The sequence below is a fragment of the Vidua macroura genome, chromosome 3 (assembly GCF_024509145.1).
Source record: "Vidua macroura isolate BioBank_ID:100142 chromosome 3, ASM2450914v1, whole genome shotgun sequence".
NCBI classification, from domain to species: Eukaryota; Metazoa; Chordata; class Aves; order Passeriformes; family Viduidae; genus Vidua; species Vidua macroura.
In genome coordinates, this window is record NC_071573.1 from 80,859,153 (window position 1) to 80,881,388 (window position 22,236).

The window sequence follows — 22,236 nt, forward strand, 5'->3', positions numbered from 1 at the left end:
CTTAATATCTGTGACTGTTACATGGAACTTCAATAGCCTAAATCTGGCCAGGAATAGATATCACTCTGAAGCTGAAGTGATCCCAACATAGAACTAGTGACTAGCTCTATACATTCTGAATTTCTGCCTTAAATGTTATCCGGAGTCTATCCTTTCATTCTGGGAAATAATTATTAATAGGGTTGACCAATGTCTGTGCTGTTGGCCTACAAGCTTGTGTGGGCACAAATATGTTTTTTTGAAGGAGCCCAGGGTGCCCCTGCATCTGAAAGCTGGCCCTGTAGTGCAAAAGTGACCACACATGATGTTACACAAGACATCTTCTCAAGCAGGATGATGCAAAACCCTTCAGTTGGGTTCTGTGCTGAATTCCTTCCACACAGTGCATGCCAGTGTCTGGTACACATACAGCACTGGGATGTTTGACTCATTCTGATGTTTTTACTTGGACAACTGCCATCCAGTTTTGTTGTTGAACAACCCTGTTACTTGAAAAATAGAATTATATTTGAAATGGCTTATTAGCAGGCCTTTTTTGCTACTAACTCATTTTAATTCTATTGTACAAGACTAGTGGGCTTTCTTCTCTTCTGTTGAAGTTTTGATGCATGTTCTTTTGAGCTTTTTAGATTACCTGGCACGAATTTGTTTGTAAAATGGTTGTTTTCATTTTAAAATTGACATTCAAGTTAAAGCATGTTAAGCTTTTTCCTGTGCTAATTTGACAGCGCAATTGCAGTATTCCCCAAAAGATTTTTTTTAACTTGCTAATTTTTGTAGCAGTAGAAAAATGTCCTTTACAAGCATCTTGAAGTATTTAATCCTTATTGTGCAGTCTTTTTTTGTGGAGAAAATGCTTGCCTATGAGGGTAGTCCAAATGGCACTGCCCATTAGGACTACTTCATAGAATTAAGAGCACAAATGCTGATTTAAGCCTAGAAATAATGCCGTTCATAGCTTGAAATTTAAGCATGCCACTTAGGAATTGGAAAACAAAAAGAAAAAAACAGTCAAAGAGCAAGCAGCAAACAAAAAAAAAATTTAAAAAACCTTATGAGCAAGTCATTCCAAAACTCCAAACTAGTTGCTTTCTCTAACTTGGCTGGTTGGCCTAGAAGTGATCCTAAAAGGACAGACAGGTTATGGCTGGCCAGCCATTAGTTAAGATGGACAATCTTGATCTGTTTGAAGCAAGCTGAGTAAATATAACCTGTGCATCACGTTATGGCTTCAGAAAGATCCAGTTGGAATACTGTTAAGAAACAAGTAAGTTCAATTTTTCAGATGTTGCATGACTGACTTGGCTCAAAGACCAGAAATGGTAGATGCAAATATCTACCAGAGTAATTGGATTGTTATTCATAACAGTGCAAAGCACTATGCAAGTAAACTCACAGTTGTGAATTAATCACATGTAATACAGGCTTTGAGCATGCAAGTTGTTAATATCTGCTCTTAAGTTAATTTTGTTAATTAGTTAATTTTGGGTAGTACATGAGCATGCTGCTCTGAACCCTTATACAATGAGAATAATGCCTTCTTTTACACTCATTGTGCTTATTGTGGGCAACGCAAGAAGCTCCATCTGCAAACCCTGTCTAGAACCTGCTTGTGTGGGGTTGGGGGAGAGACAAAGCGTTTTGCGCTGCATGACTTGTCTTGCTGTTGGAGTAATTACATTCATGTTGTATAAGGGGATCTACCTATGCAATTTAACTTGGTTCTTTTACTATATTTTTCTTCTCTTTATTCCTTTTTGTTTTTTTTTTAATTTCTGTTCTTAAACTGCACCCAAGATGCCTTTGCAGCTTCTCCTGGGGAAGCCCCTGCAGCAGCTGAAGGGGCAGCAGCACCAGCTACCCCAACCCCTGTAGCAGCAGCTCTTGATGCATGTTCAGGAAATGGTGGGTTTTATGTCATTAGATAGTCTCTTGTTTTGCTGTTTTTTTTGTTTTTTTCTTTTTTTGTTTAAACTACATGGCAGTGTGTTTTTCTGAAAATTTTATACTGTTTGCAATTGGTAAAAACAAACTTTAGGCTGAAGAGCATGCTTAACAAAACTGCTTGTTTCCAAGTCCCAGTGACTTCGTATTTATTTGGTAGTGCTAATGAACAATTCTGTCAGTGCTGAGTTGTAAGCAGTAGCCTGGATGGTTCTTTGTCATATTTGGTTTTTTGGCCTTGTCAAAGAACCTTTGAAAGTTCTCCCCTCTAGTAACTAGACTGCTCAGCCTTTTAGACAGGCTTTATTTCAGAACAACTTAAGTAACATGTCTGCATAAGTAAGCTAGATGTTAGAGCGACCTCCTCTGCGTGCGTGCGTGTATTTGCAGTATATGCATTGCCTACAGTTGCTTTGTTCTTGACTTCCTCCCTCACTGATCCTAAGTATGCATACACATATATTTCCCCTCTCCTTTTTACAAGACCCCTTTGCCCCATCCGAAGGTAGTGCAGAGGCTGCTCCTGAGCTGGACCTCTTTGCTATGAAGCCAACAGAGACTGCTGTTCCTGTAGTTACCCCTACAACTAGTGCAGCCACTCCAGTTCCTGCAACAACTCCTTCTCCAGCTGCTGCTGTTGCTGCTGCTGCTACTGCTACTACAGCTACTGCCACTACCACCACTACTGCCACCACTTCTGCTACCGCCACCACCTCCGCTCCTCCTGCTCTAGATATATTTGGTGGTAATTTTGTTTTTAACTCTTTGATTCTGGTGGATTGATCTGTCAGGAGTACCAAATGAACAATTCGTTGTTGCATGCGTGTTGTGTGCTAGGCTTTCAAACCAGAGAGCCTATTAATTTCAAATATGATGTGCAAAATTGGAAGCATCTGTTTTCAGTCCTGCCTTTCAAAAATGAGTTAAAGATGTGTTGTGTTCTTGGCCTTAGATTTATTTGAGTCTGCTCCTGATGCACCTGCAGCACCCAAACCTGATGCTACTCCTAGCATAGATCTCTTTGGTACAGGTAAAGAGAGAATTCTTCCCATACTCTGCTGCTTTGAGGCTGTGCAATGGTGTAAACTGATTTGAGTGATATTATTTTTTGTTCTTTTTTTCATTTCTGGAAGATACATTTTCATCTCCACAACCTGGAGCTTCTCCTGTGCCTGAGAGTTCTCTCACTGGTGATCTTTTATCTGGTGAGTGCTTGTTTTCACAGGACTTTCCACAGACTTCTTGGGTTTGGATTTTTTTTTTCCAAAAGTAAAAAAAAAAAAAAAAATTAAAAAAAAATCAACTTCCTGCCAGTTTACATCTTTAAACTGAAATATCAAGAAATATTAAGTTTTGGGCTTGCTTCTTTGGTCACAAGATGTGCACTTGCTGAAGATGCAAATCATGAAGTGGCTGACACAAGTTCAGTGAGTGAGTGATGTGGTTGTTGAGAGAGCAAATCGTCCTCTAAGCATAAGAAAATGCTTAATAAGCAATGTTTTCTTTAAAGTACTGTAGTTTTCAGTTGCTGTGTGAGAAATGTAACACTTTCTGTTTGCAGTTCCAGAGACTATTACCTGAATTTACCAAACTTCTGGTACTAACTGTTGGAGCCCATGTGGCTTTGAAATATTTAGCTATCGCTGTTGCCTTGCTGATACTAAATATTATTTATCCTATGCTTACTGCAGTGGATGCATTTGCAGCCCCCTCTCCTCTACCCGCTGCCTCTCCAGCAAAGGTGGATTCTTCAGGTGTGATTGACCTATTTGGTGGTGGGTATTTTTGTTTCCTCACCACTTCAGAGTTGAATCACTTCATTTCAATTACCTTTGCTTTGCTAAAGCTGCGGGTTTCCCCTTCTCAACTTTTCTGTATGGCCTTAGGGCTGAGTCTGGCACCTTTGGTTCTTAAACTTGCACTATAATGAACTGCAAATAAGCTGTCTGTGTGGTCGTTCTGTTGTCATGACACTTGACATTCTGTCCCCAGTCAGTGCATGCGTGGCTCTTCCTCAGATGTCCAGTGAAATTCTGCTCTGTCCTTTTTCTTCTTTGCTAATCTCCATGGTCATGCTGTTTCCTCTCAGTTCCGTTTCTCAAAGCAGCTGAAGTTTTTTGAGGGTGACTTGTCTCAAACTGAATCACAGGATTTGACAAGGTGGAAATTAGGATGGACACAACCAACTCTAGCCATGTTGAAGAACAGAAGTGGTGCTTAGAAGCAGTGTGTTTCAAACATTAGTAAGATATGCCTTGAAAAAGATTTCATGTGAGCTACTGCCTTCTGGCTGGAATTACTCCAAACTTTCAGCCAGTGCATTCATCTCCAAAGCCCTGTTGTCTTGAATGTTGTGATTTGTGTCTGAGAAGAGGTCCAAATAAAAGAGATTTCTTTCAAGTACTGGTTTGTTGTACATCCTTTTTTCCACCTGGACTTTGCATCCATGGTGCTGCTCTGCAATAAGGATGGCCAAGCAGTTTCATTTTCTTCTTCTGATGTGTGAAGTGGCTATTCTTTTGTCATCTTTTGATAAGTGATTAATTGATGTATTTAATATTGAATGCCTCACTTTTTCTTGATGCTTTCTGGAATTGCCTTTAGATGCTTTTGGAAGTAGTGCTTCTGAACCCCAGCCCACTACCCAGGCTGCTTCTAGTTCCTCAGCTTCTGCAGACCTACTTGCTGGTAATAAAGAACTTCTAAAAACTTGTTACTTTAGAGCAATACTAAGAAATTGTGTTTGAAATTTTTTATGTTCTTTATGTGTAGATAGTGAAATAAAATACTTATTCGCAAGATTTCTTAGTACTTTAAATATTTTAATTAAAACTAGAGTGACTTATAATGGAGGCAATATACTGAAGTACAAGCTAACTTCTTAGATTATCTTCTTTCCAAGCTCTTTGTTTCCCTATCTCCCACACAGCCTTATTTTTCTGTACCGTTCACTGAGTATGAGTGTCTCCATAAAGTTTCTTAGGCTGTCTGTAGCAGTACTAAAGCAATATTTCAGTCTATGCTTCTTGTTCCTTACTGCTAATTAAACTTTGAGTTCATTCAATTTGGTTTCTTTAATTGGGTTGAACACCTAAATGTTAGTAGCTTGAATGACTGACTTGGTAGCAGTCTTGCATTTAGGCAAGGAGAGTGGGATGATGAGAGCATGGTTTTCTGAGCTCAAGGACAGAGAAGTGGTAGAGACCCTCTCCTTATACTGGGTGAGATGAGGTCTCTCATCACTCTCACACCCTCTATCAAAGGTTGGATAACTGTATTATTTTAGTCTGCACCCTGCAGGTAAGCACAGCTTTAGCTTAATTCTTTGTGTACTACTCTCCAAAATTCATGTTATACCATGTGTTGTAGTGGCTGAGTTAAACAGCTGTGGCTCATCCCCATTCCAGTTTGAAGCTTGTAGAGAACAAAATCCCAAAACATGCGCTTCTGGTTTGTAGAGGACTTGTCTTAAATTCTCCCATGTTTCTGAAAGGGGAATTTGTGTCATGATTTAAATTAACCCTACCCCAGCCAAAACCACCACAATTGGTAGAATTGGTAGGTAGGTTATGACTACATTTTCAAGTACCTTCTCAAAGTGTGGACATTGTCTAGTTGGGCCACAGGAAGGAAGTTGTCTAGATAATAATAAGGCATACATCCATTCTCAATCAGCAAACCAGATTCTTAAATTGGGACATAATGTGTAAATGCATGCAAAAGCTTTAGGACAGACTGCTTCAGATTTTAAGGTGGAAGACTATTTTTTTTTCATATTGCTTCAATAGGTCTTTGTATTAGTTTATAGATGGCTTAGGGCCATAGATCAGATTTTAACTAATAGATTCTGGAACATGATTGTATTTTGCAGTTGCATGTGCTATCAGGAGACTGGGTGCAACGAGGTTGTTGGACAGAAGCTAATTCTGCTTATGCAAACATTACAGTACAAAATATTTTATGTCGTTATCTGTAACTAAGCTTAAGTGCAAGTAGGAATTGTGCTCCAGATGGCTTTAAACTTCAGCAATGTGCACTCTGAATCTGATGAGTTGCATTAAATCAAAACCTAAATTATAAAAGGGATGTGTTCTAAGTCAAAATACTCAAGCAGACCTGAAGCAGTTGGGGTGAATAGATTATTTTTTTAAATTTATCTTATTTATGTTTTGAATATACATTCCAAAGGGCTCCAAGTAGATTTGATTTTTTTTTTGGCAGACAGAGGGAGTCTATAAACATTGCAGCATATTGCTAAGCATTTGTTCACTCTATATAATGGCAGATGTATAGCCTGCAGTGTAATCCAGTTTTAAATTTAAGAGTGTCTGGAGTTCATATCATGGCTGAAGGCTTGTCCTTCATGGTTTATGAGTGTTTGGTTGTACTAAGTGTTTATATGCATAGTGTTATGAGTATACTTACTATTCATAATTGTCTTATGTGTTCTGCTGTCAAATGAGTTCCTGCCCCTTCTTGGCTTGCTTAGGAAATTTGGAAGAAATGTTTTCCTACTCTAAGCCTTTCAGCAGACAAAATCAGAACTATGCTGATAAATAAAACAGTCTAGCCATTTTCCCTTCTAGATCTTTCTATCCAATTAAACTATGTGCTTGTATGCCCCAGTATGTATACAAATAACATGTTCTTATATGAAATCTTACTTGACTGTGTAAAAGCAACCTCAAAATCAGGCAGTTGGAGGTGTCCAGACAACACATCTAACTCAGTTGCTGCTGTTTCTGCAGGCTTTCCAGGGGTCTTGTGCAATCTCTAGATACCTAGGAACTTGGTTCTTTAAAGAATTTTTATGGCTTCTGTGCCTGGTATTCCTCTTAAATTGCACAAGTCGAAAAGCCATCAGATTAAAACCAGTGATATACAAATCTTCACCAGAAGCTGGGGAGTCCTCTCTTCTGTAGCTGGAAATACAGACACTTTATGGAGCTTTGCAAAAGCTTACAGAACTTTCTAAACAGAGTCTCATTAATGGATACCTTTCTGCCAGGTTCCTTGTTCTCCCTCAGGAAGTGGAAAGACAGGCTCTTTAGATGGCTCCTGTGCTTTAGGAATTGCTGCAATGAACTGCCTTTGTCATCCCTGGATCTGTTCAACCTGCTTCTGGTCTGCTCCTGTGGAGATTAGTACTTGTGTGCAGATAGTTTAATGCACAGAGCTTTACCTTGGGCAAGTGGGCAGGTGATGATCTAGTGTTTTAGCAGGTATCTGCTGCAGACCGCCTCCTGAAGAAGAGGCAAGTAGAGGAAACCTCTTTTAGGCAGCTGGAGAAAGCATCACTATCACAAGCTTTGGCACTAGGGCAACTGGAACCACCACAGTATGTGCTGGAAGGGAGATAGGGAATGCAGCTGGGCATGGGTAGTCTGGAATGTGTTAGAGAATCTCTTGATGTGGAGGATACCAGAGTGAGTTCAGCAGAGAGCCACAGAGATGATGACTTGTGCATATGGCATATGCAGAGAGGCTGAACTGGGCTCATTCTGCCTTGAGAAGGCCAAAGATGCTTATAGTTGTCTAAACTCTCAGGAGTATGCAGAGGAAATTCTTCTTGGAGGTGCACAAAGATAGTAAAAAAAGGAAATGTGTGTGGGAAACTCATTAAATACTGTAATGGTCTGATATGACAACAGGCCACCCAGAGAGCCAGTAAGAACTCTTCTTGGAGGTGCTAAGGCAAATATCTGGGCAACTTGATTTGATTAGACTGACTTTAAACAGGATGTGTGGCTGGCTGACCTCCAGAGATCCCTTCCAACCTACATTATTCCATGACAAACTCATGTCAAGAACAGACTGTGGAGAGATGAGGGCAGACCTCTGATGCCAGTGCATTTTTCCATATTCAGGGTTAGCTACTGTGGGCATGAGACTTGCTGTGGGCTAGGATTTGGGTTATGAGGGCCTCTTGGTTCCATTATACTGAAGTAAGCCTCATAAACATAGGGAAGCTCACATAGGCTGCTGAAATGTTCTTTATTTTAACATGGTCTAGTAAGAATTGTCTTTATCATTCCACACTCTATAGAATGAGGTTTTGGTAAACACAGTCTAACAAGGCTGACTCTAATGTCCTCACCTCTCTTATGTGTTTTTAAAAGGCTTTGGAGGTTCCTTTATTGCTCCCTCTCCATCACCATCCCCAGTCACTCCAGCTCAGACTGGATTACTACAGCCTAACTTTGATGCAGCTTTTGGGACAACAGCTCCAACAACTGGCAGTTCATTTGATTCATCAGGTGAGCTACAGGGTTTCTTCCTGTGAATTTTCTAATACGTTTTGTGTGGTAGATAAGTTAATGACACCATATTTAGGCTCTGAGTGCAAGCAATATCAGTGACCTCCTTTTTCTTTCTTACTGGAAGAACCTCAGGGTGGTGATAAGGCCGGTGTGTGCCCAAGAGCTCTCTCTACCCATTTTTTATTCTACCATGTCAGTAAAAAACAAGCTAGTGTATACATCATCCTTGCATGTGCTTGATAGCATGAATCAGGAATTACACAATCTAGGAAAACTCTACTCTGTAAATCAAGTATACAAGCAAGTCATGTTTCCACTGCTTCTGATGGTGCTCTGGAGCCTGCATGGCACCCAAGGGTACACACAGCAGAAACTGCCCTAGAGTTCTTTGCCTGACTATAAGCTTAAACTTTTATCACTGCTATCATTTTGTTTGCATCTCTTCCATTCTATATTTTTCATGCTGGGTCCTTGCTACAAACTTAAAATTGGTGAGTTCTACAACTGTACAAGAAAAAAAGATGGAAATAGTACTGCTGCTTGGTTATTTGGTTGCTTGCCAGTGCACATGCTACCCCTCCCTGTTGACTTAACATTAGCATGTACCTCAAATACAGATCAGAAGATAGAACTCAGGCACGAGATGTACCAAGCAGTTTAACTTCAAGGGATCTAAAAAATGAACTTCTGAGTTAGATGACTGGACTAAGGAGAATAGCACTGTCTGTGTGGATGGTTCTGGTTCCTTCTGATCTCATAAGATGTTAGTAGGTTTTCCTGATTCCCTGCTGCTTGCAAGTGAATAGTAACATCTTGAGACTGCCAATCCTGTTGCTGTGAGATGTCAAGGTATAAAACTGCCTTTGCCACAGTAATTCTGACTGGTGTTTGCAGCAAGATGTTCATTTTAAAAACCTTTAAATGAATATCTCCTGACAAATGTGTGTGTATCTGACATCTCTGTAAGGATGGTTGTAAGAAAAATAGTGTCATGTGGAAGTGGTGCTGTATCTATGTAGATTCAATGCTCCAGTTAAATCCCTTTTAGGCATGTCTTCTCATATTAGTTTTCATTGGTATAGTTTTTTGAGGATTACTGTACATTCAGTGTCTAGTAAGATGACATGCATGCCCTTGTTGGCATTACTTTTAATGTCAAATGGTGTTTTGGTAAGACTTGTGGTGTGGTTGTCTGTGCTGTAATCGTTGAGCAACAGCAGAGTAGCAGGCAGTGCATTTTTGATCACAGCTGCTGTTCTAACTCACTTTCCTTTCACTTCCAGTGTTTGATGGTTTAGGTGATCTTCTTATGCCAACTATGGTTCCTTCTGGTCAACCTGTAGCACCTACAGCCACAGCAACAGTCCCTGCTGCAGCAGCGAGCAAAGCCCTTGGAAGTGATCTTGATTCATCTCTTGCAAACTTAGTAGGCAGTAAGTGACAAATTTTGGTTTTAAGTGATGTGGCATGCATGTTGCTTTTCCATGGAGCAAATACCCATCTATTTTAGCTTGCTTCAGTGTCCTCTTGTTCTGCTATGGAAACTGGGGAAGCTATCAGCAGGAATAAGGCTTGGTTCAGATGGTCTGGGTTTGTTCTTCTTGGAGCCCAGGATCTGAGTCAAATAATGGCATTTGTTTGGTAGGTGTGATTTGTAATGTCTGATCATCCCAGCTACATTTCAGAGGCACATCAGACTCTTAATGGATGTAATAGATGGAAAGGTGAAAATTGTCCGAAGTGTCTGATGGCAGTTTAAGCAGCAAAGCTGGTGAACACAAATAGCTGACTTCATGTTTAATGAGAGAAAGAGTAGCAGTGGGATGATGAGTGCACTCAAGAGTAGGCCTTCTTTCAGGGGCAGAGAACTTACCAAACATGTTCTTAAAATGCTAAACTTAAAGATGTACTTTCCTGTAGTAGGAAAAAGAGCCTTTGTAATTAGAGATCAGTAACTGCAACCCCTCCAAAAAACCTAGCAGAAGCCCACCTAGGCTAAGGTGTAATCCTGCTGAAGTTGTATAAAATGAATACTCCCTTAGTATATGTAAACACACCACAACAGAGATGTGACTGATCTTATAAGGCAGACATGGCTGTTAGATGTGGGGGAAAATACTGTGCTTAGAAGTCAACAAGATTCTTAATCCCTTGAAATGTCTTCTGCAAGTCATCTGCTATATCCAAGTTTGGAGGAGAAAATCAAACAGCAATTTATGAATTAGAGGACTTATAATGATCCTGTGAGAAGAGTACTCTTTAAAATTTAACTTAAGACCTCTTCCAAAGGGTAATTAAAGACACTATTTGGAGTTTCCATGTATGACAGAGCAGATAAAACAGTGCAAAACTTACAGGCAATGTCCATATTTATATGTATGTAGAATGCAGCTTTTAATTTCCGTATGTGTAATGAGGAACAGAAACTAGTGTTGCCATTCATGGTAAATAGGTGGGTGCTCTTAAATAGCTTAGCATTTTGTGGGCCTGCATATAGTTACTTTGGTTTGCTTTTGAAGCAAAAATTACTTTCTCAAGTGCAAGACATCTGCAGGGTTTCTGAGATGTTTGTCCTTAAGAATAGGTAGATGTGGCCAGTCCTCTGATGCTGTCTAAATGAAGACAGCCAAAACGTTTTTGCTCTTGATAGGCCCTGATGCAATGAAAGGTAACCTGTTGCTTTGACATGCTTCAATTTTCTAAACATGTGGTTTCTTTTTTATTTCCCTTTTTTTTTTTTTTTTTTTTTTACAATTTTCAGATCTTGGAATTTCTGGTACTACTTCTAAAAAGTAAGTTCAACTTTGTTTAAAGATAAAAGGTAGTTTTCTTTTTTATAAGCAAAATGAATTGCTTATATGCCCTGACCTCCCTATCCAGAAAAATTCTGAAGTATTCTATTGTATACAGGTTCACTGAATAATTAATGTTCAATGTTCCAGATATAACTTATCTGAGTGTTAGAAATATTTTTCCTGTAAATTACTGTCTTCCTGTTGGATAGCTGATTTCCAAGCAGTTTAAAATGAACAAATAGTCCAGATAATATATATTTGTATAGCTCCCCTCAGTAATCTATGCTAATATGTAATAGCTTTGTTACATTTTTACAGATGCTGGATGTACTTAGTGTGTAGGCATTGAAATACTTCCAAAATGGAAAAGAGGTTCATTCCATGCAGCAATAAGCTTCTTTTTGCAAAAAGAAATACTTACAACATTGTGTTTATTTTTTTTATCTTCCTAATCTAACTTCTTGCTTGTGCCCTGAGCCTTCCTCTGTATGCAAGACTTCAAAATGTTTTGTGCCTCTGTGGAGATGTTAGGAAGGATATGTACAAACACATCATGAGGTTTAGCCTCAAAATGTATCTTCCTTCGATCTACTTTGCTCTAATGGTGTATTTTATTCTGGGTAGAGCAGCCTGTAACAAAACCTGGTTTTTCAACAGCCCTTTTATTCTATGAATGATTTGTTTCTCTTGTATCTATCAACTTTTTGCAGAACTGAATACTTTCCTTCTTCAGCTGTCTGAGCAAGACTTCCAGCACTGAAATGGCCTTTCAAAGACATCTAGCAGGCAGCTCTCCTGCCTGGCCCCAGTAGAATAGCCAGTAGCAGTCCCTCTTCCTTCTTTGCAAGGGTATATGTGATATGTTACCTTCAGTCAATACTAAGTAAAACTTCTCTTTAATTCTCACCACGAAGGCCATAACCATGTAACTGACTTCAGTTTAGAGTGCTCTGGTGTCTGCTGCTAACAACCCTTGAAACTGAGTGTCACTAAAAGTCTATCTTTCTGTTAATAACTGCATACACCATAAGCTAATGTAGGTGCATGTCTAACGCTAATGTATGCTGTAACTGGTTTTCATTTTGGCTGTGGAAGTATGCAAATAATAGCCTGCCTCTCTCCCTCTCTGTTAGGGGAGACCTTCAGTGGAATGCTGGAGAGAGAAAGTTAACAGGAGGAGCAAACTGGCAGCCAAAAGTAGCACCTGCAACATGGTCAACTGGTGGTGTCCCAGGTGGTCCTTTGGTAGGTGGTTAATCCATAGATAGCACTGGTGTTAGACTTCCAAGATTTGATGAGACTGTGCAAGCATACTTGTAGGGACTGCTCCACTCTACTGAGGCTAAAGAGATTGCTTCTGTGTAAATTATATGAGTATTTCAAGTCACGTTTTTTTAAGAACAGATTTACAGCTAAATAAACCGTTGAGTAGCAAATGAAAAATACACTAGAGTGTGTATCAAGGTATTGCTCTACCTGTACATTTTATACCTGTGGGTGTTTCCAAGATCTGGCCAGGATCAGGCCCAGGTCAAGTGCCTAAAATAAAACACCATTGATCCAAAGCTGATGTACTATAAGGAGAGAAAATATTAGATTTTCCTCAAGTTTTAGTGGATGAAGTAGCTCAAAAGACTACACAGTATTCATACTGATCAAGTACTTGATGTTAGATCAGGAGTGGATAGCTTATTTAGCAGGGTAAAGCAGTTGGAAAAGGTAAGATTACCCCTCAAAAAGTACCAGAAGGCACTAATTTTGAGAGAAGAGGGTTGAATTGAGCTAAAAATCTAAACTTGGAACAAGAGCAACTTGATAATGAGTGAGATACAAAAGTATTCTGAAGGGGAGTAATACCTGATTTCATCAAATGTCTCACAAGGCTTAAAACAGCCTCCATTTGGATGAGGTTGGGTTGGCAAAGGAAAGTAAGACCTCTGAAGGGGAACTATGACCAGTTCAGTTCCTTGCTGCCACAGTCAGGTGCTAACACGACTCTGAGCATGTTCCATAACATTCTGGGATGCACAAGAATTCTCTGTACTTCACTTAATGTGTTAGTTGTAACGTCAACTTTTTTTCTTAATAGAAAGGCTGGGCAATACTGTACAGTGTAAGTGAACTTTTTTTTTGACCTTTTACTGCACTTACTAAACATGGAGATACTAATAGCACCTCACCTGCACTACAGTTACTACTGCTGGCTTTAAAACTAGCTAGAAGCTTCTAACACGGCTCCTCTTGGACTGACTGTCCAACAGACAATTCTCAGCCAGTGGGTTGAATATGGCAGTAGTGATTAACCATTTCTGTGCTGTAAGCTTGAATATTATCTCTTTACTGCTTTACTTGGATGTGAACTACCTACCTGATGACTTGTACTGCCTGAAATTTTGAGCTTCTGCAGTATCAGTCTGATCTTGTAATGATTTTATCATTTGATAAGTAACTGGTCTTTCTGGGAAGCTTGATAGTATTTCATGAAACATATGTTTTGTATATATTTCTTAAAAATCATGCAGTTAGGTACTTTTTGAAACCAAAGAAACCCAGGCCTGCAGGCAAAATAAATATGAATGAAAAAATGAAGCTTTTATTCATGTCACTTTTGAACCAGTTAAGTTTTGGTCACTTCTTCCCTTCCTTCCCTTTCCTTCAATTCCAGGATTAAAATCAGCAGGATTACATCAAACCCCATTCCCTCTAGTGACCTTGTGCTTAGAGGCAAGAGCAGATTCAGTTTGTATGGCCATTTTCTTGGCATCTGCCTGACTGGATGTTGAGCTACAATATGTTCCTGTAAAAGCACTCAGATCACTGCATCTGATGTCATTAACTTGTGTGATTTAGTTTCTTGCTTTACATACCTGAGTGTCCAAATCTTGGTTTCAGTTTGGAGACTCTGCTAGCACAGTACAATTTTAACTGAAATGCTCCCCAGAAAACTTTCAGACTGGATTAGAATTCATAAATTCCTAGCCAGAAAATGTAGTGGTTTGGATAAATGAACCTGAGACAGGTTATCTTGACTTGTCTCCAGCTTCTTAAGAAACGGGCAAGTTTTAGTCTGGAAGCAAGGATCAACCAAGGGCACTAAAACGCAGCATTCACACAAGTGGACTGTACAGTTCCAGCATATCTCCAGAGAAACAGTTCTCCTTTGGACTGTAAGTGTGCTAGCTGCTCTCCAAGTGTGGTTGGATTTTACTGGTAAGGATGTGGAGGCACAGGCATGACATACAGTTCATGTAACAGCTTGAGAAATTGTGCCAGTATGCTTAGGCCATACAAGAGCAGTAATGAAACCCCACTGCCATTTTTACATCCCTTCCTTGAATACTTTCTGCCTCTCTTCAGAGTTGTTAATAATTTGGATTGTATATCTATCTGTGGAAAGGAAAGGTTTAGATGCCTTCAAGGCTGTAAGGAGACACGGGAAGTTACACAGAAGGGAGCCAAAAGGGATGATGTGTAGGCTGTGCTAGATAAGTGAGGTGGGGTGGCCTTTTTAAAGGTGCTCTTGTGCTGTATAGCTAGTCAGAGTACTAAACTAACAGTTCTCTCTTTCAGAATTGTAGTGGAAGATAACCTTTTTTTTGCCTTTTTTTATTTGAATGAAAATCATAACAAGTCAAGCATATGAATGAAAATCATAGCAAGATAAACTAAACTGTTCTTAGTAAAGTATGTAATGGTTCTGATTGTGGTTTAAGTGTGTGAACTTATCCTTTAACTTCAATGAATCTTGGTGCATAATTATTTTTTCTTCACTGTAAACTAATGATAGCAGCTATTTCCTTTAGCTTTACAATCTGCTTAAGCTTTTACTAAAATGCAGTGCTACAATAAGTGCCATAGTGTGTTAGCTGTTAGGAAATTGGGATGCTTTCTTACACTATGTAGAAGGAGAAGGAAACTATGTGTTTTCTTGGGCCTGTTTTGAGTTGTAGTCAGTAAATGGACTCTGTTCATGAAGAGAATTAAGTCTGTCACCATTGCTTTCTTATGAGGAAACAAGCTGAGCATAAAGAATCATTCAGCTCTCTCATTCTTTGAAGCATTGTGGTTTTGAGGCCGCATATGTGCTGCATAACAGTCCTACTTTCCAGAACAGCTTAGAGAATGCTGGAGACTCTGTGTGGTTTCCAGATGGTTGCTGTTAGACTTTTGCTTTTTCTTGCCTTTTTTTTTTTTTTAAGGCGGGAGCTGTGCCTCCAGCAAGTGCTGTTCCTGCAGCAGGAGGTACTCCACCTGTCCCACAGCCAGGAGCAGCATTTGGGATGGTGAGTCTCTTTTGCTACAGCGCTCTCCTTCCCTCAGCCAGACCCTGCTGACTCGGTGTTGGTTTGCAGCCCCCAGCAGGTGCAGGGGTGCCCATGATGGCCCAGCAGCCGGTGATGTACGGGCAGCCGATGATGAGGCCCCCGTTTGGAGCCGCCGCTGGCCCTGGTGTACAGGTGAGTGTTACTGCTACACAAATATTTAATTGCTCTCCATATCTCTAGAGAGTAGCCTGTGTGTGTGCATTAGCTCAGCTCAACTCCAGCTCTGGGCCTGTAAATGAGATGTCGTCAAGGATCAGCTGCCTGCCTTGCAGCAAATCACATGAACCACCTGGATTTTATTTTTCAGTTGCCTTGTATGACTCCAATGGAACAGGTTTGAAAAGTCTCCTACAGCTAACTACATCCAAGATCTGGTTTTGGAGGATATTTGAATAAATCTCCAAGTGGAACTCTCAGGCACTGCTATTCTGTTCACAGCCTACCAAAATTTACTATAACTACACTCAGCAGGTGGTGCAGCATAAGCTGTAACACCTGTCCCAGGCTATTACTTCAAATAGAGTTTGGTTTGTAATAACACTAAAAAGAAAAAGGCTTTCCAGAGGAGATGCAGGAAATTATTTAGCTGTAGTATTTTTCTTTTTGTGAGTCCATCTTGCCTTTCAAGTAAGGAGGGAGATGGAAGTTGATGCTGCAGCTGTAAAATCTCACTGGTAACCCTGGAAACCAGGCTACTCTTGTTTTGCAAATACTAAGTAATCAACATATAGCAAACCACACTTTTTATATAGGGAACTACATTCCCAATGAAGCTTGTCAAGGTTTTCTGTGTAAAAATAGAAAGAACTTGAAACTGCTCTAAGAATATACTTAGTCTTGCTTTTCCTCCTATTTTAAACTATCTCTGCACTTACCAGGAATATTATGATGGGACACAGAAATCTTTTTCTGAAAGAGTGGTCATCAAGGTACTAGGGCTACATATAAAATACCTCTTGTGCCCTGAGCTGAGGTAGGAATGGGGAGGAGTAATGACAGAGTGGGAGAATCATTTGACCATAGAAGTTTTCCATGGAACTTCAAAACTGATGTTTTCTATGGAATGGCGATTTTTATACCTTTCAAAAGAGGAACATAGTATAATCGAGTCATATTTACAGTTTGTTTTGGACTCTTATTTACATTACTAATGTCAAATAATTTGTACTTGACTGCCAGTAACAGGGATTTTCAGTCGTACCCTGCAGGATGCACTCTGCTTGCTCTGAACCTTGGTTTTTAATATCTAACAATTGTCTCTCCTGTCTGGGTTGAAGTTTCTAACACCATTCAATTTGACAGGGAGAGAGCCATCTCAAGCTATGCTAATTAAGATCTGCAGTATCTATAGCCCTATCCACTAAACCTGCCAAGCATTGTTAACCCTGTAGTAAGGGTGGAATCCAAACAATGCTTGAGCAAAACGGCTGGACTTGCAGACAAATGAGAAATTTTTATGCTTGCAATGTGCTTGTGTGAGAACTGCCTGTTTCTATCTAATACTTGTGTATTCTTGTCTGCTTTTTTTTTTTTCCTGCCTTCCTGGCTGGTGTCTGTCAGCTTTCTCCAAGCCCAACTCCTGCTACTCAGAGCCCCAAGAAACCTCCAACAAAGGACCCATTAGCGGATCTTAACATCAAGGATTTCTTGTAAACGATAAGGTATTCTGTGGTTGCCTGCTTGAGCATGTCACGCTGTGGTACATGTCTGGCACACAGATGTTGTTTAGGTTGAATATGACAGATAAAATCGCAGCTGCAGAGCTAGAAACATGCACTGTAATAAAAACCAAATTCTCTGTCCACACTCTTAACTTTAGCCTGAAATCTTGACTCAAAGATAACTTTTTCTAACAGCTGCTTTTGGGAAAAAAAAAAAAAAAAGTTTCTTCAATGCATAACTTCCGTTTTTTCCTTGTTTCCATTCAGTCCAAGCATTCATGTTTGGGTATTTTCTTGAAGATATTACTGAAACACATAGAATGATAGCAGAGTACAGATTCTGGAGTGAGGGAAAATGGTGCCAAAGAGGCTTGTTCCAGTCTTGTGGGTATTGAAACAGATTTGGTATTATAGGTATGAAGGTGTCAAAAGGGGAAAAACTTATATATTCTTGTCATCAAGGGAAAGTTGTTTGCAGCTCTTTACTGCTGCCAGCTAATGTTCTACCCTGCCATACAGTTTTTCAAGGCACTGCTTTTCTGAATGCTAAGGCCACTAGGTCCTGAGCAGTGCTGTGTAGAGCAACAATGGGGAAGAACAGAGGAGTAAATACAAAGAAAAATGGAGTAGAAGAAAAAAAACCAGTACTGCATAATGGAAGGAAATAAAGGTCAAAACATAATTCTGATGGTTCTGGGGGGCCAAGTAGGAATATAAAATTGAATTAAACACTTAAGCCAATAAAAAATAATAATGCAGAAATAAGGTATGAATTTTATAACTAAGACTAGAATAATGTGTCTAGAATAAGGTGAGGAGAGGACAATCATTACATAACTTTAAAGCCTTCTTCATGAGTCACTTTTCTTCCTTCCTAGAGCTTAATTCTAAAATTTGTTCTGAGCCCACTCTGCATTGGAGCTGGCAGCAGTGATTCAGGCTGCTCTTAGCAGGCATCTCCCAGTCCTACTTCACCCTTCTCCAAATTCCAGCCCCAGAGAGGTGTACCTGGCACTTGGCAGAGACAGCCAGGAGTGGAGATACACCACTGCTGGGACTCACTGCTTTCAACTTGTATTTATAATAGAGATTCATAACTGGCTCTGGGAAGACTGATACTTCACTAGAATCTGATGGTAAATCCTTTGAGGTGTGAAGAGATGAGCAGATTCTGTGCTCTTTGTAGAGCATGCTTTACTAACTCATTTTACCAGTTTTCATCTAATACTTTTCTATATTCACAGCTGCGTTTTTTCTGACTGGATGCTAAAAACGTGAGTTTGGAGACTACAAATGGATGCTCAGAGTTTCTCAGTGAGCCACCAGTACCAAACCCAGTGCTTACTCAGACTTTCTCTTCCTCCTGAAACGTGTAGCACAGCTGTGAAAGTGAACATTAGGAATGTGTACTACCTTAGCTGTTATCCCTACTCTCTCGAAATTTGTGTACTTGGGTTATTTGTGTTTTACAATTTAAACAATGGATGTATGTTTCTGATGCCTTCTAGTGCTTTTCTGAACCTATCCCACAGGGGCAGATTATGCAGCTGTTGTTTGGTGAGCCATTTGGAGCAATGTCTGTGGTTTTTGAAGGTTTCAATGTATATAACTTTTTGAGGACACCCAAAGTTTCCCTAGGACTCAATTTCTCCTTTATCTGTTACAAAACATAGTGTGATAATAACAAACAGTAAAGAAAATACTTACAAAATTGTGCAGAATACTCTTTTTTTCCCAGTCACAGGAATCTCAATTGTCGTGAAAAAAATGTTTTATTTTTGTGGCACTGTATATGTTAAAATAATTTAAAATAATATAAAGGAAAACTTCCATAACAAATACTTTTTCAATGATTTACCAAGAATGAATAATCATATCTAAAAGAATATCATATTTATTGCTGTTTTTTATTTTTAAATCGATTTTAGTTGTTTAAGGTTTGCATTTATAATTGGCATAATTTATCAGTTCTTACTAAACGCACTGAAAATAAGTAAAGGGTCAGTTTCTCTCCGTGTAGTTGGGAAAAAACAACCATAGTTGTGCTGGCAGTAAGGGATTTCAAATATGAGAGCACTTTTGGTATATCTGTAGTCAAAACATTACAAGTGATGTTACTCATCTCTGTTCAGTTCTTCCGTACATCTCTTAATTTAGTGCTTATCTGTGTATGCCTTAGGATAGTGTTTTCTCATTGCCCCGAATGCGCTGTGAGTAGCTTTTGTACTATTGGTGATTAGATTTAATTCTGATCCGGACATCCATGCCCTTTACTGTACATACTGTGTTTCTTTAATTTTTATTTGTTCTCATACTGTTTCTGCTGATGGCTTGGTGTAAGATCTTGACTCTTCAATGAGGTCACTGTTGATCAGTGTTACAAGTGGCTTGGCAGTTCTCTGTAAAAGCATATTGGGTTGGAAAGATATTCACCTAAAGTCTTTCAAATGAACTATTTAATCAATGTATGGTACCATTAAAAGTGGTTGTATCTGAACTTGCTGTGGGGATAACATACACTGTAATGGGAAAGTTCTATAAAAAGTTAATTTCAAAATGGCTTTTCTTTGTATTTCAGTTTAAAAAAACCCAAACAAAAAACAAAAAACCCAAAAAACAAAAAACCCCAGTGCATGTGTGCCCTCTGAGATGCAATAAACACCTTGATCAAAGTAAATATCTTGTTGCCAGTTTCATACTCATTAAGATGTTGAGCACAATAATATACTTTGAGAGGGGAAAAATGTGTCTAGGTCCTGACACTGATTGATGAGTCTGCTGCATATGGGAATGATTTTTATAGAATCATTTAGATTGGAAAAGACATCTAAGATCATAGAGTCCAACTATTAACCTAACACTGCCACCTCCACCGCCTATCCATGTCCCTAAGTGCCACATTGACAGCTTTCTGCACTCATTGCACCAGTTTTGCAACCAACTAATTACCAGGTGTGTGCTAGAGGATTTTTTTTTGTAGTTTCTTTTATGTGCTGAATAACCCTGTCAGTAATTTCAGCTCGCCACCATTCCCAGCTGTGTTCAGCTGTGCCCAGCGCATGGCAACCACGGGTAGGAACAGCCCCTTGAGCCTCCTGGGCACAGGGACTGCCCCAGGACCATAAAGGCCTTCCTTGGGAGGGTGGGTGGGGGGCAGGTCTGCACTTGGGGGACCCCAGAACCCTCGTGTCACAGTGCCACCACCTGGCACTGCAGCATTCACAATGCCCCAGGGCAGCACAAAGGGGGCATCAATTTTGTATCTCAGCCTTATGATGAGCTTTCAGTTGCATCCCAATTTTCTGGATTAAAAATAAGTAAGTCTCAGCAAATTGCTGTGTTTCCTCACTATTTGAGCATGAAGACCTGGACAAGGTCAGTAACTGCACCCCCAGAAAGGATCACCATGGTTTTTCCCATCCTGCCTGTGTGCTGTGTCTTGCCAAATGCAGGGAATGCTTGACTCCTTACCACTGTGTTGTGCATGTCTTAAAGTGAGGACAGCATTTTCAGAGGAGAATCATAACCAAACAAGTAAATATATTTAGACCAGTTCATTAGTGTTTTACTCAAATTGAGATGATGAGCTACTACTCACTGAATTGCAAATGAATGTTTACAACATCACATGTTCCAAGGGGCCAGACCTCAGAGTGAGGGTTTTCTCCTTGCCAGGTACATGTCCCTGCCACAGAGTAATTGACTTTCTGCACTAGCTTCATCCATGTCCACAGCCCTTGGTCCTGACTTTGGTTAGTTTTCTGTAGATGTCATGGCCAGCAGCTGTGTGTGTGTGATTTCTTATCCTCTGAGCAAATAGAAGCCTGGACAAAAAGGAAGCTTAGGGGAAAAGCATCCAGAAGTTTGTTCACTGTGGGAAGTAAAACCACTGTATTTCCTGGAATGCTGACTCGGGCTAAACAAATTATTTACTCTCACTAGTGCAAAGGAATTACAAAATCTGGCTTGCAAGGGAACCACATGGTTGTCTCCTGGCCTGTAGACAAGAACATGTTCTTGTTATCATCTGAGTTTCATCATCCAGGCACGAACGTGGCTGTGTCCTGCTATGACTAACCACTTTTCAATACAAGCTGTAGGGAAGAGTGGGTGGAAAGGAGTGTTCCCATCTGTGGAAAGAAGAAACTATCTCCTTCCTCTGCATTTTTCATGAGGGGAGGACAGATTTCAGACAGCTGATATGTCCCTTATCCAGGTTCTTGCTGACCTGCGTGCTGACTTCTTTAAAAGCTGGGATCTCTGGCCACATGAGGCTTTTGTAGCTCCCCCTTAAGCTGTGAGTGCCTTAAGGAGTGGTAAACACCTGAAGAACCTGAATTCAGCCTACTGCAGAGGTTTGAAAAAAATCCAACTCATTTTGCAGGATGGACTTTTTTTTTTTTTTTTTGAATGTTTGGAGTTAGCATTTCCTCCTATTCCACTTCTTTGTTCATTTGTTCATTCATTTTAATTGGCTTTATTTGAAAATTTTAGCTGTAAATGTACTGTAGCTTGAATTGATGACTTCTGGATTGATGCTGGTGTTTCCACAGATGAAAGCTTGGATGGTGAGAACTAAAGTTCTAAGTTGTCTTCTAAGATCCTGGGGACCACCTTAGCCTTTCAGGCTGGTTGCACAGTCAGGCTGCTACCTGAACTTCCATTCTTAAGATTTAGTAAGGCAGCTGCAAAGGCTAGCGACTTGCCCTAAAAACAAGCAGGAAAGTCAAGAGCAAAAGCTGTTCTGGGGTGGGGGCAAAAGAGAGGGAAAGAAATGAAGATTTGCTTCTGATTTTCTTTTTGGGGGCAGACAGCATCTAGTTCATGAAATGTCTGGTGGCCACAGCTGACATTGTTTTGTCTTTGTGACATGAACATTGCTCCTGCCCCTCCTTCCCCATATCTCATCCCAGAATAAGAGCTACATGCTCAGATAACTTACATTGCATGGGGAAGGAAAAACATCCCAATAATTCCTAATGCCTAGAAAAGCCAAGTGAAACTTGGTAGGAGTAGTGGTAGTGACATAATACACTGAGTTAGTGATTCAGACCTTCCAGGACCTGAAATATTTCAGAAATTTTATTAAAATAGAAAATCTTTTTTCCATGTGTTATATACTGCTAGTGCTGGGAGCAGTGTGGGAAGTGGCAGACACTGAGTGGTAATGAGGGGTTGAAATAAGAATTTCAGAGATGGGACTACAGAAGGAGAGAGGCTATACATACTTTAAAGCAGACAGCACTGCTAT

The 22,236-nt window shown here is 39.9% G+C and overlaps 1 protein-coding gene across 1 annotated transcript in view; it reads left to right on the top strand.

Moving 5' to 3' along the window:
- Positions 1-19,662, top strand: part of SNAP91 (synaptosome associated protein 91) — a 63,323-nt gene extending 43,661 nt beyond the window's left edge. Inside the window, exons 17-30 of the mRNA XM_053973658.1 lie at positions 1,798-1,905; positions 2,429-2,689; positions 2,897-2,974; positions 3,078-3,149; positions 3,636-3,719; positions 4,549-4,632; positions 8,064-8,201; positions 9,488-9,637; positions 10,966-10,996; positions 12,133-12,244; positions 15,199-15,282; positions 15,352-15,456; positions 16,885-16,985; positions 18,230-19,662. Of these exons, the coding sequence (XP_053829633.1) occupies positions 1,798-1,905; positions 2,429-2,689; positions 2,897-2,974; positions 3,078-3,149; positions 3,636-3,719; positions 4,549-4,632; positions 8,064-8,201; positions 9,488-9,637; positions 10,966-10,996; positions 12,133-12,244; positions 15,199-15,282; positions 15,352-15,456; positions 16,885-16,977 (1,400 nt within the window). The 3' untranslated portion in view covers positions 16,978-16,985; positions 18,230-19,662. The remainder of the gene's footprint in view (positions 1-1,797; positions 1,906-2,428; positions 2,690-2,896; positions 2,975-3,077; positions 3,150-3,635; positions 3,720-4,548; positions 4,633-8,063; positions 8,202-9,487; positions 9,638-10,965; positions 10,997-12,132; positions 12,245-15,198; positions 15,283-15,351; positions 15,457-16,884; positions 16,986-18,229) is intronic.
- The last annotated feature ends 2,574 nt before the right edge of the window (positions 19,663-22,236 follow it).